The sequence below is a fragment of the Mchenga conophoros genome, linkage group LG3 (genome assembly GCF_057382185.1).
Source record: "Mchenga conophoros isolate Kocher_MC1m ecotype Shallow Benthic linkage group LG3, M_conophoros_male_GT1.1, whole genome shotgun sequence".
In the NCBI taxonomy this organism is placed as follows: domain Eukaryota; kingdom Metazoa; phylum Chordata; class Actinopteri; order Cichliformes; family Cichlidae; genus Mchenga; species Mchenga conophoros.
The window spans coordinates 43977747-43993972 of NC_140528.1; the positions used below are offsets into that span (position 1 = coordinate 43977747).

Here is a 16226-nt window from a genome sequence, read left to right on the forward strand (position 1 = left end):
ACTGTGTTTTTGTGCATATTTTCTGAAACTATTTTATACATTACATCCCTACATAGTTAAAAATGGTTGCTACCTACCAGTGTATTTGTAAAGAAAGGGCAAACCCTCAATCAGATGAAGAGGGCGGGCTTTGCTATATATCGCTGACAAAAAGAAAAGCTCAAATGAGTGAGAAGGACGATGAAGGAAACATCTGTGCTGTGTCTGCTCTGTAAGTAGAATCTCTGTGTTTGTTTGCATTCTTGTACTTTGACTGTCTGCTCTCCTGATAACTGATGATGGAGGAGAAGACATGAAAAACAAATCAGGCTGAATTCAAGGTAAAAACAGCAGGCAGTGAAAATCTCAAATCATTCAACTCATTACATGAACACAGCTGGACGGTGGACATGTGACTTTATTGTGTTAATTAAAAGTATCTATGTATGTATTTATGAGTTTGTATATACTCACAATAGAGCCAAACTTTATTGAAGCATGTTGCATCAATGCGAGTTTGTGCGTTTTTCAGCTGTTTGTGTGGAGTTGTTCTTCATGTGTCAATTTCTCTTTAGTTCTGATCTCACTGCTGAGCTGCACAACAAGCCAAGGTCAGTAACCTTCTTCTGTCACAGTTGTAACAGTTTGAGCAATTAAAAGATTTTAATTAATTAATTTATTTATTTTCATTTTAACCCTCACAGCTCGTCTGACTGTGAGTCCCAGCAGCTCTCAGTTCTTTAAAGGAGCCTTTGTGTCTCTGAGCTGTGATGAGGACGACAGCTCTGCTGGATGGACTCTGAGGAGAAACACAAGTAAACGACACAGGACTCAGTGTGGAGCTGGAAAATCAGAGGGTTCTTCCTGTAACATCAGCTTCATCATCCCACTCGACAGTGGAGTTTACTGGTGTGAGTCCAGAGAGGGTCCCATCAGTAACATGGTTAACCTGACAGTCACTGGTAAGCTGAGTGTGTGGAGTTAGTGTTGATGAAGCTGTGTGTAAATGGATGAAATGCTGTAGTTTGTCTCTGTGTTGAGGTGGATCAGTGATCCTGCAGAGTCCTGTCCTCCCTGTGATGGAGGGAGATGACGTCACTCTGCTCTGTAAAACAAAGACCACTCCCTCCAACCTCCCAGCTGCTTTCTGTAAAGATGGCTCCCTCATCAGGAAGCAGCCTACAGGTCACATGACCATCCAGCATGTTTCCAGGTCTGATGAAGGCCTCTACAAGTGTGACATCAGCGGTCATGGAGAGTCTCCATCCAGCTGGATCACTGTCACAGGTGACACACTCACCTGTCTGTGTTTCTGCAGGTTTCAACATTCACAATGTGACGACAACTTAATGACTGTGTTTGCTTTGTTTTAGACAAACACACCACCACACCTCCACCTACATCCACACCTCCACCTACGTCAGGATCGATCCCAACATCCTCATCTGCTTATGGCTCCTCTCCTGTTCTTGCTGTAGTGGTACTTGCTGGATTAGTCTGTTTTGTGGTTTTGCTGGTGTTTCTGGTTCTGCTGGTGATACGATGTGTTCGTTGGAAACCTGAAGGTGAGACTCAAACATCTGGATTTTGCATGTATGCCTTTATTTTGCAGAATAATCAAAAAATTTCTACCAGTCATTATATACTTTTGTATTTACATTTTGTGCAGATTTTGTCATCTCTATGTTTGTGTTATTTTTACGGATAATAGTTACAGAGATGTAGTTTCAGACCGATTAAAGCTTATATAAAGTGTCAAACTGTCAACTGTCATGTAATTTTTATAAAATGGGAATATTTTGGGACATCCATCCATCCATCCATTCATTCACTCACTTCCGCTTATCCCTTTCAGGGTCACGGGGGGCACTGGAGTCTATCCCAGCTATCTTAGGGCGAGAGGCGGGGTACACCCTGGACAGGCCGCCAGTCTGTCACAGGGCTAACACACAGGGACAGACAATCATGCGCGCTCACATTCACTCACGGATTCACACCTTTGGGCAATTAGATTTTTCAATTACCCAAGCACGGTGGTTAGCACTGTTGCCTCACATCAAGAAGGTCTTGAGTTTAATTCCACCATTAGGCTGGGGTCTTTCTGTGTGGAGTTGGACTTCCTCCCACAGTCCAAAGACATGAACTTAGTGGGTTAGGTATTTTGGGACATATTTAGGGAAATATTGTGAGGAATTTTAGAACTATACAGTATAATTTGTAGCTGTTTGGAAAGCAAGTACATAAAAATGAGTTGAGCTGGACATATTATGAGAGAATAAGAATTCTGGATAGAAATCTATTGGAGCTTTGGTCAGATATATTACCTGCACTGATGTCCTCTGTATGCCTTTTGATATGCAGAGAATGACCCAGCTGCAATCTACTCGGGAACGAGATCTGAAGATGTCAGTTATGGACAAATCATCATCAAAGATAAGAGCAAAAACTTGCAGATAAGAGGTACACCTGGTCTTCTTTCCTTTTTGTCATGGTTCAGTTCTAGAGCCAGAGCTGTGAACCTTTGTCTTGCAGTTAATTAATGCAGGAACTGTTGCTCACCTAATTTAACTAACTGCTTAGTAAACTTTCATTAATTGTGATTCTACTGAGTCTTCTCTTCCTAGCACTACACTCTTCTATATTGCATCCACTTATCCACTTCAGGGTTGTTGGGCGTTCAGTTGGTTCAGTTTTAGTTCTATAGTACCAAACCACAACAACAGCCATCTCAAGTCCCTTTAAACTGTAATGTAAACATTGCACAATAATACAGAGAAAACCTCAACAATTAAACAAACTTCTTTGAGCAAGCTCTTGGTGGCAGTGTGAAGGGAAAAACCCTTTCAATAGCAAGAACTCTCCAGCAGAACCAGGCTCAGGGAGGAGCAGCCATCTGCTGCAACCAGTTTGGAGACACTTCTCTGGTGTTGTACTTTGAATCTGTTTGAGCCACACTTCTATTTTGAGGATTACATCGTTTAATCACTGACACCAATTTTGACTTTCCACACCTGCTCAAGTCTTTCCTAAAGATGTACTTTCCATTTTTCATTTCTCTATTTTCTTGTGCTCCTTCTTCCTGATGTTGCTGTCTGCTGGGGTTGCCACATCTATCACAACTGCAGTCTTCTGCTCCTTGTCAACCACCACATAAAGCTTGATGTCATCTATGTACTGAACAGGAGATCCAATCCCAAGTCTACATTTTCGTCTGCTCATATTGATGAGCTGGTCCAGAGGGTTGAGGTCCATTCAGAACAGCAGTAGGGAGAGTGCATCACTTTGGTATATTCCAGACTTGACGTTGACTTGTGTGATTGCGCAACACAAGCTTTTAGCTTGATGAGTTTGTTGATGTCTTGAGATGTGTGTAAGGGGGAAAAGACCTTTAATACAATGACTCATTTTCAAAGTTCTGCATGTAAAACCACAGCAGCTACTTCCTGTTTTTGACTCCAGCTTACTGTAGTTTTAAACTGATAAAAACTCTCACCATGGCCTGTCCTCGTTGTAGAACGTTTTTACTTTGCACTCTGTGCAGAAGTGTGTCAGCCTGCATGGAAATATGATGGCATCTTTGTGGTCGTTCAATTATCTTTTTCACGGATATACCCTCGACTCTTTTTGGTTTCGGGGGTGGGGGAGATGCAGTGTCACCTCAGAGGTAAAAACTAATAAAAGAAATCTGAAACTGTTCATAAAAGCCATTAAACAACATTATCATTATGCTGCATAAAACAATATTTAATTACCATTAGTGTTAAAATATAAATTACTGTTATACAGTTGAGCTGGATCACTTTCTGCATAATAAAAATATTGCAATTGCTGTAGGCACAAGTCTACTCAGAGATGAGGATAGTAGACATCAATTGTTATATCATCATCAATGGCAAGGAAAAATAACCTAAGTGGTACATCAGCTTTAGTCTCCAACGAGAGGTTTTGTGCTTGATGGTTAAAGAAAGTGAATCCTCAAAATTATGATTATCAAGTGAATTATTTTGGGAAACCATGATAGAAACTAATTCCCACAAAATATAGTGCACTATATTGCATTGCATGCACTATATTGCCAAAAGGATTCAGTCACCCATCCAAATCACTTGGGCCATGGGTCAGGCTCGAACCCAAGCCAGCTGCTCTCAGCCATGCACCATGTGGTGATCTGGAAAGCATAGTGAGCTAAACCGAGCCTCACACTCATCTGTCTGTTAACTTCACACACAAGTGTGGGTTTGACAGTTGCTATGAGAACGGTACTTCCCTGACTGCATTGTGCCAAGTGTAAAGTTTGATAGAGGGGGGATTATGAGGGGGGTTGTTTTTTAGGAGTTGGGCTTGCACCTTTAGTTCTAGTGAAAGAAACTCCCAATGCTTCAGCATCCTGAGACATTTTGGACAATTGCATGCTCCCAAAATCGTGGGAGCAGTTTGGGTATGGCCCCTTCTTGTTCCATCATGACTCCATACAATGTGCAAAGTAAGGTCAACATAGATATGGATGAGTGAGATTGGTGTGGAAGAACTTGACTGGCCTGTGCTGAGTCCTGACCTCAACACAATGTTATACCTTTGGGAATACTGCGAGCCAGGCCTTCGCTTCCAACATCAGTGCCTGATGTCAGAAATGCACTTCTGGAAGAATGGTAAAAATTCCAATGAAAGCACTCCTAAGCCCTGCCGGAAACCTTCCTAGAGGATGTAAAGCTGTTATAACTTTAAAGGGTGACCAAACATCATATTAAATCCTATGGATTAAGAATGCTGTTCAAGTTCACATATGTGTAAATGCAGATAAGCGAATCAAAATTAGCCCCACATGTGTCTGCTGTCTGATTTTGGTACAAACACATGTTTTTAGCTGGATGAACAGAGAAAATCTGAACAGACCAAACATTCTTCACTGTGTGTTCTCAGCCTCTCAAACCTGTTCTTTAATACAGACTCATTTTCAAACATCGGCATGTAACCACAGCAGCTATTTCCTGTTGTTGACTCCAGTTTACTGTACTCTGAAACTGATAAGAGTTTTTACCACAGTATGGCCTAGTTTTGAAACATGTTTTCATTGTGCTCTGTGCAGAGACCTTTTGGAAGTCAGAGGGGCTTCAGAATTTTTGGTTACTGTGTGGTTCATGTAGAGTTGAAATACTTCAGAAGTTTTATAGCAGACAGCTAGAATATGTAAATACAAGGTAACAAACAGTAGCGGTTTTAGATACGGGTGACATGGGCGGTTGCCGGGGGCGGCATCACGGGCATCGGCAACAAAGAAAATGCTCGTACTCATGCTGCCCCGACGTCAGCCAGCGCATATTGGGAATGGCATAGGCACCGATCGGTTTTCTATCGCCGATCGCGAGTAAGGGCGCCCTCCGTTTGCGAGGTGCGCCTGCTGCTTGCGGCACAGGGAGGAGAGGGCGGGACGGCGGGAGATTCCCTGAACGGCTGGAGCAGCATCTAATAATCAGCTTGCAAAATAAAACAAAATAAAAACAAACTAACAAACACGTAAACATCAGACATTATAATACAGACTTATAATTTGCACCGATGTTTTTTCGAAATTCTGTACATGAAAAGTGAGCGCGAGAGCCCTCGGTGCGCTGCTGAAGTCAAAGTAAACTTTATTGTCATCTCCGCTAAATACAGTCCAGTATATAGAGACGAGGCTCCAGTTAAGTGCAAGTAAACAAATAATAAATATAAGAAGAGTAAGAAAATAAATATACACTTTAGGACTCGGGGTAAAGGATCAATAACAATTTAAAATTTACAGTTTGATGATTTAAAGTCTCACACACAACCTGTCGAAAGGGGAGGGGGGGGGGCTGCTGCTTCCAAGTAGAGCACATTTCATTTATAATGTTGTAAATCCAAACCCATTATGTATTCATGATTTGAATCCTGGGTTGTGCGAAATCCCAGAAATGCACCCTAGACAAAGTGAATCTGTGAACTAAGGTGTAGGTGTGTTAGATCATGTTGTGGTGATCCTTGGGTTAAGGGATTTGTGTTCATACTGGAGTGAAAAATTAAAACCAATGGAAGATGGACAAGAAAAGTTCAAAGCCATCAGGTCCTCAGTTTAGAAAAAAGAGAAAAGAAGAGGAGGAGAAACGAGCAAAAGATACAGCAGATGTGTCGCTGGATAATGGCAGGTCATCCTGAAACAATCAGAATCAGAATACTTTATTAATCCCTAAGGAAATTATGTGAGTTACAGTTGCTCCAAGAAGAAATGGTAAAAATGGCAACAGTAACAGACTAAACTCCAAACAATACATTATGTTACAGATTTTAATATTAATTAGTCATTGTCAATTGTTGATTTGTCCTGTTGTCATTGTATGACGAATTATGATGGCTGTTTGGTAGCTGTTTGCATACAATGCATACACTCTCCCTCTCTTCATATGTGTGCCTGTGTACAACAGTTTTATGTTAATGTTCAGTCCTTAATATGCTTTGTCTGTGTGTGTGTGTGTGGGGGGGGGGGAGAGGGAGTGTCCGCTCAGGGCACCAAACAGGCTAGGACCGCCACTGGTAACAAAAATAGCTTTTTTGGTATTTAGTGATCAAATAATAGATTTATGTAAATAGTCTGTATACCACAGAGAGGTGCATGCACTTAGGTCAGGGTATTTTACATGCCCATAAGCCAAATGCAAACCTCATCTGCCTTCCCTAGGTATTTTAAAGTAGTCATTCATTTGTTTGAACATTAAATGCTAATAAATCAAGCCCGCTAATCAGTCAAACCCTTATATGTATTAACATACACTAGGATAATATTATGACAGCTGTTGAGTGAAATAACTCACTATGACACATCATGGAAACAGTTATTAGATGGGATATATTAAGGAGCAAGTGAACATTTTCTCCTCAAAGCTGATGTGTTAGAACAGAAAAAAGTGGCCAAGTGTAAAACTTTGAGGGAGTTGTACAAAGGCCACATTGTGATTGCTAAATGACTGGATCTCACAAAACTAAAGTTATTGTCAGGTGCTCAAGGTCTGCAGTGGTCTGTATCACATCTGGTCCAAGGAAGGAAAATAGTGAACCAGTGACAGGGTCGTGGGTGGTCAAGGCTCACTGATGCATGTAGGGAGCAAAGTGTGGCTTCTGTTGTCCAATCCAAAACATAAGCTACTCTACCTCAAAGTGCCAAACAATCTAATGCTGCCTTTGGTGTAAAGGTGTCAAAATATAGAGAGCATCACAGTTTGTTTTGTACCCGGCAGTGCAATGGGCATATGACCCTCAGACGTGCCAATGGAAGAAGAAGGGCTGGTGCTACGTTCCCCTAAAGGGTCCAGGGGATGAAGGAAAGCAACAAAAGGTCTCCAGGTTGAAAATAATAATAAAAATAATGGATTGGATTGATATAGCGCTTTTCAAGGCACCCAAAGCGCTTTACAATGCCACTATTCAGTCACTCTCACACACTGGTGGAGGCAGCTACAGTTGTAGCCACAGCTGCCCTGGGGCAGACTCACAGAAGCGAGGCTGCCATATCGCGCCAACACCAGTAGGCGGTAGTAAAGTGTCTTGCCCAAGGACACAACGACCAGGACAGAGAGGCCAGGAATCGAACCAGCGACCTTCCGGTTACAGATGTGCTTCCCAACCCCCTGAGCCACAGTCGCCCCAAAAAAGGCAGACAGAGAGGCACAATGGTTAGGGTTTTGATAACGTCCCTGTTACTAAATAAACTAAAAGAGATGGACAAGCTGCTATCATCTTTTAAAGAAAGAAAAAAACAAAACCCAGGTGTTGGTCAACAAACTGAAAAGTAAATCACAAAACGCTGAGTCCCACCTTGCAAGTTACGGGGTTTAAAAAATCTGTTGTTAACATCTTGGTGCCAGATAAACCAGCACACATTCAGGGGCCTAGTGGAGTCCATCACTCGACAGGTCAAGACTGTTTTGAAAAGAAAATGTTCAACACAGTGTCAGATTAACTATATGTTGTGCACAGACCCCTGTAATCTCTATGTGTTTTATTAAGCAGAGAGTGATCCAGCTTCAGTCTACTCAGCAGTGAGCATAGAAGACATCACTTGTGGATATCATCAGACTACAGGACAAGAGGTAAAGTTGCCCTTTACTTTAAACTTTGAACAAAGCCAAGCTAGCCGCACAACCTGTTTTATGATGCTAAGCTGAGCTAACTATGTCCTGAGTCCTTATCAAACTTCTCTGCTGTCTTTTAGAAAGACATCAGTTTATTTAGAGCTATATGGGCAGCAGAATGTAGTCAATGATTGACTCAAAGCGATAGATACCAGACAACAAGCCCCAGTTTTGAGATGATACTTAAGGGCACAACTCCGTATGATATTTTTTCTTATTACATAGAAACTGTGTAGTTTATGTCCTATATAATATAATTTTAGGAGTCGTTTTAATTTCATTCTTGATGATGTTATGGAGATACTCATACTCATACTGCAACACTATGCACTCCACACTGTATATAAATGCCACTTGTTTTGCACATATTCAACTCTGTATATTTTTATATATTTTATTTATTATTATTATTATTTTTTTTTTTTTACTATTTAATTTGTAAAATGTATACACACACACACACACACACACACACACACACACACAGGATAATATTTAGTATACACATCCAGAAATGCATACACTATTATATTGTACATATATTTATTAGTTTCAGATGTAGCCATTCTTGTATTTGCTGGTTTGTGTTGTTGTGTTTGCACATCTCTGTTGCTTGTGGGGCTCGCACACAAGAATTTCACTCGCATGTGCTGTGCCAGTGTGCCTGCACATGCGATGTGACAATAAAAGTGATTTGATTTGATTTGATTTGATTTGATTTGACTCCATACTCCACTACTCATTCGGCAAAAAACTATTACTTTCATAATAGTTAGACGCCCTTAAAGTACATCGGTGATTTCTAAATGTAATATTTTCCAATCAGTACCAATTTCTAATACATTGATACATACAGAAGATAAACAGATAAACATATCAGAGCTCAAAAAACACAAATTTAATCTTTGTTAAAAATGCAACCAAGTCAATATTACACCCATTTGAAGTCTCAGAATTTAAAGGCAAAATGTTTTTGTTCAGCACAAATTAAGTTAGACTACTACTACTTGGACTCTTGATTATTTTAGGTTCTGTGATTTAGTGTTTGTATTGCTAGTTTCCTTAGTTATTCCTTAGTACTTTAGTTATTTTCTAGTCCTTTGGTTTTGTCACTGTGCCTTCCTTGCGATCCATGTGTTATGTCTAGCGTTCCAGGTTTCTATGTTCATGTATTTCCTGTTTTACTTTGACATTTTGCTCTCCTTGCTATCTCGTTATGTACGATTTGTCTCACCTGTGTTCCCCTCCTGTTTCCATTTTCCTCATTACCCTCTGTGTATATATATATTGTGTGTTTCCTTTTGTTTCTCATTGGGTTGTCTGTGTTTCCTCCGCCATTACTCCCGATGTAGTTTCAGGTTTCTTGTTTAGCTTTTCCGGATTAGGGTTTTCTTTGTTTATCTCAGTGCCCTATTGCCTTATTTTCGCCTTTTGTTTATACCCACTTCATCTCTGTGTGTCTGTATTTTGGTCCACATTCACCTCACTCCAAACCATCGTCTTTGGCATATATGACAGTTAAAATAATAATCTTCAAATGTAGTCTTAATCTAAGACTCTACAAATTTTGAATTGGAAAATCACTCTTACTGCTAGCTAGTGTACCCCTAGTGCTGGTCCAGAGAACTGTGTGTAGTGACAAATCACTCCTTATAAAATAAGGGACTATTTGAAAGAAAAAAGGTGCATGAAATAAAACTGAGTTTTAACCCTAGACAGATGTTAAGAGGTTAACAAAGCTCCATTCAAACCTCAAATGATGCTGCTTGGTCTGCCTGTATGTCAGGGTGGAGAGAAGAGAGAGAAAGAAAAGCAGAAAGGAACAAATGTTTTGATGTAATTTATTGTAGTTCCAGGTTTAAAATTTGTGAATTTAGTGGACGTCTCAAGAAATAGTTAAACAGTGAAAAGTATGAAAGCTTAGTGATTTGTAGCTGAGCTGGTTCCCATAAAGTGTGAATCTACACTGTGTGTATCACAGACATATCAATGGAGATTGGAGGTCTTGATTGAGCTTGCAATCATGTTTCCTGTTGTTTGAACTGTGCATGTTTGTGTTCAGACTTTAAACCAGAGCCAGACGTTGTCGAAGCTTCACTGAAGTAGTCCACCAGTCCAACCACTGACATTCCCTACTGGTCTCCCCATCACCTCAAAAAACAATCTTCTTTTTTAATGGAATTTTTAAAAGTCTGTGTAAATTCTCAGTTATGAATATCATAGTAGTCTAAGGAGCTTGAAAACAGACCGCAACTGCTTTATTTAATTTTTTAGTTTTGTTTTTTATGATGTTTCACCTCTCATTCACGAGGATTCTTCAGTTCTAAAACTACAAGATTGAGAGTTTCAGGAATCCCGGGAAGGCAATCTGTCACTGTAGGTCCGCATAGTAGTGGGTCAATGACCACCTCCTAAGGGAAAAGCCCCACCCTCCCACTCCAGTAGGGTAATAAGAACCTGGGATGCTCAATTTTTTTGATGAAGCTGAAACATCTTCAAAAAAACTTAAACTTAAAGTCCACACGCCTTTTATTCAAGCTCCTCTGTTGTTGTTTATATGTATTCAATAAATTTACTGTTACTTACTGTATATTTTATTCATATGTTATTTATTTCTATTCGATCCTGTTCTTGTTCCCACAGCAGCTATCTGGTAAATAAAACTTTGCTCTTGTTTGTATTTTTCGTGTTGTTGTGTCAGTTTTAATGATTGTGTGTGATGGGAAATTGTCTTGTTCCAGTTTGGTTGTAGCTAACTGATACATGCCTGAGTTTGGTGGAGAAAACAAACAGTAAGCATTGAACTACAGACTAAAAACACCAGCAACACCACTAGAAGATCTTGCATTCATCCTATATCCTCACATTTGTTCTTTTAGAATTTCTATTATATTATGTTAAATAAAAATATTAATTTAGTTTAAATGGGGACATCTAGTGGAGAGAGCAGCATGATGGCCTGGTGGTTAGCACTCACACTAAGAAGGCTTCATAGATACATATAACTGAGCATCAGCATAAAAATTAAACTGTTTGCAGTCATTTACTATAATATTGACTAGGAAGCATGTACAATATATAAAGAAAGAAAAAGTACTGATTCAAATAACTAAAAATTTTTACATTTTTATACTAAAATGTCCCAAAGTCAGGGATAGCAGTTGTGTTGAGCATGCTGGAGCACACCCTAGTGGATTCTGGAGGATCTCTATATACACTGGTACTAATTCAAAAACCCTTATTGTGTATTTAAGGGGAGTGTGTAAGGACTTAGAGTTTGTAAAAGAACATATGACAACATATGAATCAGCCCTCTGCTATTACATCAATCTAAGTGGCAAAATTAGGTGACTATGTGCACAAGTTGAGAGATGTCTGGACTTCTTTAAGTTGCTTGAAGACGTTTCACCTCTCATCCGAGAGTCTTGATAACTTGATAACTTGTGTAAGGGAAAATCTCTTCAAATGGACAGCTAACCACATTTTCCAGACATATTCTGGCCACTTAATTCTCATCATGAATTCTTGTCCAGTTGTTCTTTATAAACAGATTCATATATTATAGGAGGAAAGGATTTCTTAGTATCCAACATGATATAAAATCATATAATGATATATGATAAAATTATATAAGGAATATAACATAAAATAAAATATATTAAATATTACAGGCTGCAGAGCACATTTGCTAAGCAGGGCAACCATAGATTATGTGCATGTAGTTCTCCCTAAAAACAGTGAAGCAATTCAGATCAGAGAGAGGAGGCTGAAGAAGAATCGATATGTTAACAGACAACTTTTCATATAGAAACTGATTAGTCTGTACCCGTGAGCTTGGTGACTGAGTTTCAGGTGGAGCTCAGGATTTACCCAGAGGAGAGCTGAAATATTGCAAACTGTTCTACAGGGAGTGCAGAATTATTAGGCAAATGAGTATTTTGTCCACATCATCCTCTTCATGCATGTTGTCTTACTCCAAGCTGTATAGGCTCCAAAGCCTACTACCAATTAAGCATATTAGGTGATGTGCATCTCTGTAATGAGAAGGGGTGTGGTCTAATGACATCAACACCCTATATCAGGTGTGCATAATTATTAGGCAACGTACTTTCCTTTGGCAAAATGGGTCAAAAGAAGGACTTGACAGGCTCAGAAAAGTCAAAAATAGTGAGATATCTTGCAGAGGGATACAGCAGTCTCAAAATTGCAAAGCTGCTGAAGCGTGATCATCGAACAATCAAGCGTTTCATTCAAAATAGTCAACAGGGTCGCAAGAAGCGTGTGGAAATACCAAGGCGCAAAATAACTGCCCATGAACTGAGAAAAGTCAAGCGTGCAGCTGCCAAGATGCCACTTGCCACCAGTTTGGCCATATTTCACAGCTGCAACATCACTGGAGTGCCCAAAAGCACAAGGTGTGCAATACTCAGAGACATGGCCAAGGTAAGAAAGGCTGAAAGACGACCAACACTGAACAAGACACACAAGCTGAAACGTCAAGACTGGGCCAAGAAATATCTCAAGACTGGTTTTTCTAAGGTTTTATGGACTGATGAAATGAGAGTGAGTCTTGATGGGCCAGATGGATGGGCCCGTGGCTGGATTGGTAAAGGGCAGAGAGCTCCAGTCCGACTCAGACGCCAGCAAGGTGGAGGTGGAGTACTGGTTTGGGCTGGTATCATCAAAGATGAGCTTGTGGGGGCTTTTCGGGTTGAGGATGGAGTCAAGCTCAACTCCCAGTCCTACTGCCAGTTTCTGGAAGACACCTTCTTCAAGCAGTGGTACAGGAAGAAGTCTGCATCCTTCAAGAAAAACATGATTTTCATGCAGGACAATGCTCCATCACATGCGTCCAAGTACTCCACAGCGTGGCTGGCAAGAAAGGGTATAAAAGAAGAAAAACTAATGACATGGCCTCCTTGTTCACCTGATCTGAACCCCATTGAGAACCTGTGGTCCATCATCAAATGTGAGATTTACAAGGAGGGAAAACAGTACACCTCTCTGAACAGTGTCTGGGAGGCTGTGGTTGCTGCTGCACGCAATGTTGATGGTGAACAGATCAAAACACTGACAGAATCCATGGATGGCAGGCTTTTGAGTGTCCTTGCAAAGAAAGGTGGCTATATTGGTCGCTGAGTTGTTTTTGTTTTGTTTTTGAATGTCAGAAATGTATATTTGTGAATGTGGAGATGTTATATTGGTTTCACTGGTAAAAATAAATGATTGAAATGGGTATATATTTGTTTTTTGTTAAGTTGCCTAATAATTATGCACAGTAATAGTCACCTGCACACATAGATATCCCCCTAAAATAGCTAAAACTAAAAACAAACTAAAAACTACTTCCAAGAACATTCAGCTTTGATATTAATGAGTTTTTTGGGTTCATTGAGAACATGGTTGTTGTTCAATAATAAAATTATTCCTCAGAAATACAACTTGCCTAATAATTCTGCACTCCCTGTATAATAAAATGATGACAGGAAGGAACCTGAAATCTCTGCAAAATTTTATTTGCAAATAGATGTGTGTTAATTAGTACTGTTACTGTGCCACGTGCGCAGGTTTTAAAAATCTTTTATTTTATATTGAAACATTCAGACATGAATTCAGCACACTAACATAGTTTGACTTGATGAAGGTGATGGTGAGATTGGCTCTTGATGGCTCCGGACCCAGCTCAGTTTGTTTACGAGTCTCAGGTTTGAGACAACCACCCAAATGTCCTGTTACGCACATTCTATGATAATATCTAACCGATAAATGAGAGGGAAAGGATAAACACTCCTAGAAGCAATTATCACATTCACATTAGGCACAGCACATGCTCTTTGACTTTTCTGGCAATTTGGAATAAAACACATGCAGCAAACCTTTGTAAATGCCATTTGTATGTTTATTTTAAATGTCTGCCTTTTGAAAAATAAACTTGTACAAACACAGATGTTGTATAGGCAGCCACAAAAATACCCCTGTCTACAACGTTGAGTCATAAAACTTATACTGTGTCTCTTAAGTAAATCCAGCACCTTTTAAAGTCTGTTTATGCAGTGGTTTCTGCATAAACAGAAACCACAGGGTAAGAAAACACTATGGTGATGCACGATGCTGAGGTTCATCTTCTGCTCATAGCACTTTAAACATTATAATCATTATTTGACCTCATGGCCTTCAAGATCAGTAGAAAACAGTTAGGTGATAGAAGGTAATTTGGGATGTTGTTTCTACAATAGCAACTTTCAGCTATTTTCCATTCATTTTTCTTTATAAACAGCAACAGATGGTAGACAGATGGTAGCATGCTGATGTTATCACATTTGCTGTAACCAATCACAGGGCTACACCGCCTAGAGTCATTCTTATAAAGGCTGCCATTCCTTTTGATTGGAAAACAGAGAAGCAGTTTCGGAAATAGATTCAAACTTTTCTCATCTTCGGGTGGATATTTCTGATTGGATATGTGAGTGAGTAATAACTGATATTTTATTGAATTAATTTTTTTTTTTACTGTGTCCTGTTTAATCTTTTTATTGGCTAATATTGGCTGAATTATTTACATTTATTATGTAAATATTAAATTATTATTCACATTTACAGAAGCCAAACCTGCTGTAAACAGCTGTTGGTCCTTTAAGGGTGGTGTTGTTGCCCGTTGTTTTTATTTCACCTCTGAACAGCCACCTCCTGACCCATCGGGGGTTTTTGAGGGCACAGGATAACCTGGTGGATAATGAATGGCAAACAGGTGGTTTGCTGGCTGTTGGCTGGTAGGATAGGATAGCTGTTGGCTGGGTAAGATTAGAGGAGATAAAACAAAGGAAAAATTTAGTCCACCTTCCTTTTGTCTTTTGCTTTGTGTTTGATAGCCCTATAACTGGGGTGTTTATGTTAACGAAACATGGACCACCCATTTTTTTTTTCATTATCATGTGGTTTATCATTTCACGTCATCCTCTTCTTCTTCTTCTTCTTCTTTTTTATAAGTAAATGCCACAAAATAGGAAAGAGCCAGCGACTGGCTTTAATCATTTAATGTAATCTACAGGCTACAGCTAAATGCTGCCTCCTCCATAGTACAATATACATGTTTATACAGTGACGTCATTTTGAAGTCCTTTGGATGATGATGGTCTTTAGTATGTAGCTGATGATTGATGATGAGATGTTTGTGTTGTTCTGTGGAGATCATTCAAGAACTGAACCTGTTAAACACAGAGACCTGCTTCAGATTTCATCGCTTTAGTTATGACGCACTTATTTAAGATCGTCCTCCAGTCCAACCTACTGAACGTCACTCTAACGCGACATACAGTACACATGACACGTTGACTTTTGGATTTTAACAAGTGGCTAAAAAGTCAGATCTGTTCTCAGTCAGAGACTTTCAGGATCATTTAAACCTTAAATTTAATCTCATGTAGTCAGGATTTAAACTCAGGTTCAGTTATTTCAATAAAACCATCCTGAGACATTTAGAACAATCAAAGCGTCGGAGCTCAAGAACACGGAAATGTCTGCTGTGACTGCGTCGCTCTGCTCGACTTTGCTGTTTGTCGGCCTCTTTGTGTTTGTCTCTGCAGGTGAGATTCACTCTGTGGGACAGAGAGGAAAAGCATCAGTCTGCTTTACATGTTAACAACATTTCCTTTATTTTCATATTGATTCAGTTTTTCCGTGTTTGTGAAGGAGACACGAGGCTGGGTGGAGTCTGTGTGGACCTAACATGTCGGTGTGATCAGAGCCCACAGAGACAAAGAAGTGTCTCTGTGAGATCTCACACATTATGTTCATATTATCAGGATGTTTTTGTTTTTGGAACAGAGTTATTGTGTTTTTTTTCCTACTTAGTTTTTATTCTGTTTTGACTTTTTGTGTTTAGTTTAATTTAGTTTCCAGATGATTTTCTTCTTTCAGTTCAAGTTTTATTATTTATTGCTTTAAAGGTTTTAATAGTTTTATTCTTTTTTATTATTACTGTCTGGAGGTTTTGTGTCAGAGGCAAGATTTAGGAGCATCAGTCCACATATTACAATAAAAAGCAGGGACATCCAGAGTCTCAATGAACTCGACCATGTATAGGAATTTCTTTTACTTATGTAT

The 16226-nt window shown here is 39.5% G+C and overlaps 2 protein-coding genes across 2 annotated transcripts in view; both read left to right on the forward strand.

Annotated features, from left to right (window-relative positions):
• Nucleotides 1-149: 149 nt before the first annotated feature.
• LOC146578870 (Fc receptor-like protein 1) lies at nucleotides 150-10652 on the forward strand. The gene is made up of 8 exons (XM_085268913.1): nucleotides 150-211; nucleotides 555-590; nucleotides 684-941; nucleotides 1021-1266; nucleotides 1353-1544; nucleotides 2341-2439; nucleotides 8002-8081; nucleotides 10186-10652. The coding sequence occupies exons 1-8, from the start codon at nucleotides 181-183 to the stop codon at nucleotides 10222-10224; spliced, it is 981 nt and encodes a 326-aa protein (XP_085125039.1). The 5' UTR covers nucleotides 150-180; the 3' UTR covers nucleotides 10225-10652.
• A 4880-nt stretch (nucleotides 10653-15532) lies between these two features.
• The window catches only part of LOC146578871 (coxsackievirus and adenovirus receptor-like), a 29787-nt gene continuing 29093 nt past the window's right edge, over nucleotides 15533-16226 (forward strand). Inside the window, exon 1 of the mRNA XM_085268943.1 lies at nucleotides 15533-15706. Coding sequence (XP_085125069.1) covers nucleotides 15637-15706 — 70 coding nt within the window. The 5' untranslated portion in view covers nucleotides 15533-15636. The remainder of the gene's footprint in view (nucleotides 15707-16226) is intronic.